Source organism: Neoarius graeffei, chromosome 1 (assembly GCF_027579695.1).
Source record: "Neoarius graeffei isolate fNeoGra1 chromosome 1, fNeoGra1.pri, whole genome shotgun sequence".
NCBI classification, from domain to species: Eukaryota; Metazoa; Chordata; class Actinopteri; order Siluriformes; family Ariidae; genus Neoarius; species Neoarius graeffei.
Genome location: NC_083569.1, coordinates 4,223,949 through 4,230,024, shown reverse-complemented (window position 1 = coordinate 4,230,024; position 6,076 = coordinate 4,223,949). Strand labels below are relative to the sequence as shown.

Sequence of the window (6,076 nt, the reverse complement as noted above, 5' to 3'; positions counted from 1 at the left end):
TTGTATTATAATACTTCATGTTTATTATGGTACCAATACCTCATGTTGGTAATACTACCTCACATTTATTAGAGTAGAGTCCAACAAGCAACACTTTGTTCAGTATGACTGGTCGATTGCTCATCAGTTTTGACTCACTTGTTCTTGTTTTACTTTAGGTTTATACTGCCGCCAAGTCTGCACTTAAGCGCCCCCTACTGGTACAAAAGCAACATTCAGTAATATAACAACTACATAGCTCATATTAACGGAATATTAAAAAAAAAAGAAGTTTTGATCGGGGCTCTGTTTCATAAAGGATTGAAACAAACAAACATACATTCTTGAATCATGGTTTGAATTTGCCAATCCTGAATAAGAAGATTTAGGATTATTATAAGGCTTTATGGCAAAACGCTGAAATCCTTGATCAGCTGATATGCAAAAATGTGGTCAGTAAGAGCAAAGGCAAAAGCTTTATTTCTATTATAAATGCAGTATTTCTTTTCAAATGGTGAATTAATAATTTTTCCTGGTATTCTCTTGATTTAAAAAAAAAAAAAAATTACTTTTGATTCCAACAGCGTGATTGAGACGTAGTACTGAAATTCACCAACAAACATCATCATCCTGGTGCATTAATACCACTGCCAACATTTAATCACAAGGTGTTTATTTTTATTTTTTTGAAATCTTATTTAAAAAAAAAAAGTTTAAAACACCCAACTGTTCAAAAACAAACAAACAAACAAACAAAAAAAACCTCAATACACACTAACCAAAGTCCTGGCAGGCTGTAAAACATTTAAAAAAAAAAACAGTTGAAGACATGAATAAGCAAAACACAAGAACTTAGGCTTTTTTTTGGAGGGGGGGGGAGGAACCATTACTGAAAATGGATAAACAAATTATGGAAAGCATTTCCACCACATCCAAATTCTGACCTTGAGGACCAAAAATAAAAAAACCCTCTCTTCGGAGCAGGAAAGTCTGTTCAAATGGTGTGCCGGAGCAGCTGAGGAGGAGAAAAGCCATCCTTCAGTGTGTTGCTGCAAAGGTGCCAAGGGAGTCATGTGACCTCTGCGGCCTTTTGCGATTGGCTCTCTGAGACGGGTGCTAGCCCACGGTGACGAACCGGCCACCTCTGGCGTTCTGCTGCACCGCTGCCATGCGCTTCAGCTTCAGGATGCGGAAGCGCTCGTTAAGCGTCATGGCCGTCTGCTTTCAAGACAAAAGAAAATTGACGCTGGGTGACAACGCCGTACATTCGGTCTTATCTCCACGACTGGAAGTTTGTGCGGACGAAGTATGGAGGTACCTGTTTTCCCACGCTGTTGATGTCGAACTGCAGTGCCACCCCTTTGGGCGTTTTCCTCTCAGGCTCCGGTGCTGTCTTCTGACTGGGCGGGATCACTGTGGGTGGGTGGAGCGACCACGAGTGGGCAGGTCTGGTGGAGAGAACCATTATTTCTGACTGATTTATTGGCAAAAATAAAGTATACAGCCCCGCCCCCTCGTTTGAGGATCCTGGTACTGTTCTGAAATACTGAACAGGTTTCAATAAAGAGGAGGCATGAACATACTCAGGCTGAGTTCTGGCTCCGGGGTTATCTATCGACACGGTGAGAATGCCACTGCTGTTTAGAGGAGTGCGCCACCTGGTGGTACCACACAGCAATGAGATTAAACACTACACACCGACACATACAGACAGACAGTACTGTGCAAAAGTCTTCAAGCCAGGCAGGTGATCTCGCGATCCATTGTTTCAACAGTTACGTAGACAGACGGCCTAAAATCACGGCTTAACGAAGCGTTATGATTCATCATCGGAGAAGCGGAGCTTTGTCCAGATCCACGCACTAGCGATTTAACAATTCGTTTAATTCAGGAAATATACACGAGGGGATCTCTGAGCAACCAGAGCAGCTTCAAATGTGGACTCGGCTTCGTTTCTGTCGTAAAATTATGGGTTTTGTCTGAAGTGTCTCAACAAATGTTCTTTACTGATTATACAAACGTTTCTTTGTAACATTTAGTTCTGTGCTGGAAAACTCAAAACAGCATGCGTACGAGTTTTGCACAGTACTGTACATGATCAATTAAAAAAAAAATAAAAATAAGTACAAATCATTACATTAAGACGTGAAAGAAAAACAGGACAGAAAGAAACCTGCTATACTTTGGCTTGTCGTTTGATTTTTTTTTTTTTTGGTACTCGAGTGGAGTGCATAAGGCTTACGGTCGGGTTCTCTGTGTTCTCCGAGGTGCTTGGATTGGTGTCGATTTCTGCACGTGCGCACGAACCTGGTGGACACACACACACACACACACACACACACACACACACACACACACATTCCTGGCTGCTGAGTTTTTGTTTCTGCACTCAGAAGGCATAATTTCTACTCGCTGAGATTAGCATGAAGTCTGACATCAATTTAAAACTCCAACACTGATCAAGCCATCGGGAAAGTACTGAAAGATACTGAAACGCGGGTTATAGACTGAACTGAGGCCTTGGACCTGATGTGATCCTGACAAACAAGACCCATGTGTTCGCAGGGCTGGAATGAATTAGCTCCCCACCTTTAAGCCTCTTCTGGAGAGGAACGTGGCCTGGCGGGCTTCCCTCTGCACCTCGTTCACCGGAGGAGCGTTCCTGTGAGGAAAGGGGGGAGGAAAACGCGTGCGGTCTAAAATCAATACTCCAAACAGGTCATAACGATTCCATTTCCAAAGCGTTTCAATATTAACTGAGACTCGGACTTTGTTCCCATTCCCAAAAACGGCGCTCACCATTTCCTGCGCAGCCTGAAGGGTCCATTAGAGATGCGTCCCGGAGCTTTCCGAGGGTCCGCCTGCGCGTACGTCCGCCTCTGCGAAACAAACGGCCGCGTTCTCTGCAGAAGAGAAACAAACGTTCACACACAAACGTTGGTTTTCAACTACGGAAGTAGAACCTCGCCGTTGTCTCGTACAACACGCGACGGACAGATTGTGGTACCTGATAGAGAGCGGAGGAGCGTTTTGCAGGGGCTCGGTTAGGGCCGCGTTTGTTGAGGTTGGCTCGGTTCAGCGCAGGTCGGTTTAACGGACTGACGCCTTTCAGCAGGGCTGCCTTCCTCGCTGCAAGGCCGGTGATGACGCCCTGTCCGCGCCGCCTGAACAGCTTATTCACCCCTCCTCCTGAAAAACAACCAGCGAGGATAGAAACACAACAGAACCATCCGGAATGTCAACATGCATCCAAGACTCGACATCACGAACTGCTAACCCGACTACCCCGTGTCCACTTGGGAAAAGAAAGTGTATAAAGGTAAAGATGACGTAATGACCCCGGTGCAGCGGCGCTCCTGTTCGTCTCCCTGGTGCTAATCGACCTCGAACACCGAGCCTCTGCTTCCTCAGTGCCACCTTCTGCTTCTTGTTTAACCGGATAATATCATCTGTATGGGGGAGGGAGGGAAATACACTCATCGAAATAACTCCACAAAACAGCAAATTTACACAAAACCTAACGAATCACCCGAGACGTGTCTAGTGTCTGGAGTTTTTCTTCATTTACTCCGTTTATATTACTAGAGCGGCAGCTACAACTATCGACACCTTTTCAGATTTTCCAATTAAAAACAATTTTACAAAAGTTGAATTTCAGTTCCAACAGTTATTATTGGTTAATTAATCAACCTGAAGGACACCCCCACCCACCCGATGACACAGCTCAGTACCCAGACGTCATCTTCGCATGGTGGAAAGATCACGGACACGTTTTTACTTCTCAAATTCAGCGATATTTCATGATCTCCCTGTCGAAACCTACTTTGCTTCTCACTCTTTCGTCTGACAGTCGGCATTTTGAAGTCGCGTGAGGTGCCGATAATAGTGATCACTTACTTCCACTGGAGTCCACCGTTATCGACACCCTGTGGAATTAAATGACATTTACAACTGTTAAGGATCGATGGAAGGAAAAACGCCACTCACCAACTATCTGCCAAGCAAAGGATGGTTTTACCCATTTCGCAAGAGGCATCCAGAGACAACAGAATAGGTTCCGCAACTTCTTGGAAGAGAACGAGCCTCCATCGGTTTTGAAATGCTCCAAGGTTGGTACAATTCATTTTTGGAGAAGAAGGGACCGGATTTTCAGAATCTTATTAACAATCCCGGGTGGATTTCCTCTTTGTGTTACAAGTAATCTCAAGACGTGTGGACCAAGTTGTTTCCAACACAAGGCGTCAAATTACAGTTACGGCATCCTATAACGCCTTAAGGCCTCTGCATGCTCTTGCGACAAGGCTTTCGCAGATAGCTTTTCGCAGACAGTTGTAATTTATCGTTGAGCGGGGAGTAATAGGCATGCGCAATGTTATTCACCAGCACAACGCAAGGGGGCGCGAAGTCGCTAGGAGTAGTTGGTGGGTGTGGTTAGTGGAGTGTTTATCCTCCGATTACTTATAATGACTAGAACTTTTTTTTTTATAATGACTAGAACTGGAGTCGTATAGATGTACGTACTTCCTCACTTCCTCAATCAACCGCTCTTCATGCTGCTCCATCTTCACTCATGTTTTTAAAAATGCCGGTCGTGAAAACAAACCAAACCGGGAAAGTAGGGAAGCGGAAGTGCGTGTACAGCGGATGTAGAGTGGACCAATCAGAGCCCTCTTGTCTGTGAGGCTTCTGCGGTGGTCACAATTTTTGGGAGGTGCGCGCAGAGCGTCTGCGAAGGTGGGGGGGCTACGCAGACACCATCTGCAGCGCCGTCTGCGAGGACTGGGTTGTCAGCATAAATTGGCCTTTAGGTGATTACGCGCCTCCTTTAAATTGTCTTCCCTGGCGGGATATTCAGGAATGTAGTTTTGTCGGATTTCCCAAAAGCCATTTATGAAGCATTTTGTCAAGTTTGTGAAAGAGAAAACACATTCATTTCAGTTTCTTTGTCGATGGACATTCCACCCACAGCTCACTTGCGACAGCAGAATTTTGCGCTAGAAATGGAGCGATTCCCTACGGTCTCCTGCCCAACGCTACTCACATCTTGCAGGCTTGCGATATCGGATTTTTTAAAATAAATAAATAAATCACCTGGATGTCGATAACCGTGGACAAAGGTGTCGATAATTGTGGACAAAGGTGCCACGTGATTGATGCGCTAAGCAATCAGGAATTGATTCATTTTTCTTTTCTTCAGTGGAAGTCTGAGTGATTATTCATGCACAATTTACGTATTGAAAGTCTTTTCTACTTTTGTAATGGCAGGTTTTGATAACTGTAGCTCTATTTTTTTTTAAATATACAGTATATTATTTTATCTTCATTTTTCAAGCACCAATCACCAAAGCAAATTCCTTGTAGGTGTGAACGGATTCAGCAATAAACCTGATTCTGATTCATGTGCTTATTTTAATTATGAAACTACAATTAAATATAACTTTAATTGTGGATTTCAAAGGAGGGGGGAGCTTGAACCACATTTTTTTTTTTTTTTATAAACAACGTCATTTTGGACGTGAGCAATATTCCATAATCACATTTTTCTAACATTTAATGTAAGTAAAACAAACATTCATTGCATAAAGTTATAAACCGACATTCTAACTTGAGACAAAATGAAGTAATTTTGCCAAAAAGCTGAGAGAGAAAAACAGAATCAGGGTTCACTTCTAAATTACTCTCTACTTGCTACTGAAGCGCACTACGTCTGTAACGAAACAGTGCTTTCCGTGGCCTTCTAAGTGCCCTAGATGAAAATCACGTCACCGTTTGAAACACAGCCTACATTCAATAACAAGGCTAAGCTAACAAATCTGTTACTTACCAAGAGACATGTCAACTTTATCCGGTCCTTCTGCATTACAGCTTGATTTATTCATCGTTGAGTTAAATTTTCGCTTTCTGTGTGGAAAAATTATTTAAAAAAAAGTCACAAAAGCGTCAACCAATTCAGCGTAAACTTACATAAACGTTGTGCTAGCTTTAGCTTTAGCTATGCGCGAGTTAATTATACTGCGCATGCGCATTTTTTTCTCCTCCTGAACTCGTTCGCGTTATGAAAACAACAACTTATTATGAAAAACTGGAAGAATTTACA

The 6,076-nt window shown here is 43.2% G+C and overlaps 1 protein-coding gene across 2 annotated transcripts; it reads right to left on the bottom strand.

Annotated features, from left to right (window-relative positions):
* Positions 1-635: 635 nt before the first annotated feature.
* LOC132890981 (UAP56-interacting factor-like) lies at positions 636-6,035 on the bottom strand. Of its 2 annotated transcripts, none has more exons than XM_060928410.1 (9): positions 5,804-6,035; positions 3,318-3,428; positions 2,987-3,168; positions 2,779-2,882; positions 2,569-2,641; positions 2,222-2,286; positions 1,563-1,637; positions 1,298-1,427; positions 636-1,197 (listed from the first exon to the last, which is right to left on the bottom strand). In XM_060928410.1, the coding sequence occupies exons 1-9, from the start codon at positions 5,856-5,858 to the stop codon at positions 1,096-1,098; spliced, it is 897 nt and encodes a 298-aa protein (XP_060784393.1). In that variant the 5' UTR covers positions 5,859-6,035; the 3' UTR covers positions 636-1,095. The 2 variants fall into 2 exon arrangements, with proteins under 2 accessions (XP_060784393.1, XP_060784385.1); XM_060928402.1 differs by having other exon boundaries at positions 636-1,200; positions 5,804-6,033.
* Positions 6,036-6,076: the final 41 nt, after the last annotated feature.

Excerpts from the sequence above, each read along its gene's own strand:
- LOC132890981 (XM_060928402.1), bottom strand. The coding sequence starts at position 5,858 with ATGAATAAATCAAGCTGTAATGCAGAAGGACCGGATAAAGTTGACATG. Across the intron at positions 3,169-3,317 it reads AGGAGCGCCGCTGCACCGGG|GAGGAGGGGTGAATAAGCTG; the intron begins GTCATTACGTCA and ends GTTGTTTTTCAG. Across the intron at positions 2,642-2,778 it reads TTCAGGCTGCGCAGGAAATG|GAACGCTCCTCCGGTGAACG; the intron begins GTGAGCGCCGTT and ends CTTTCCTCACAG.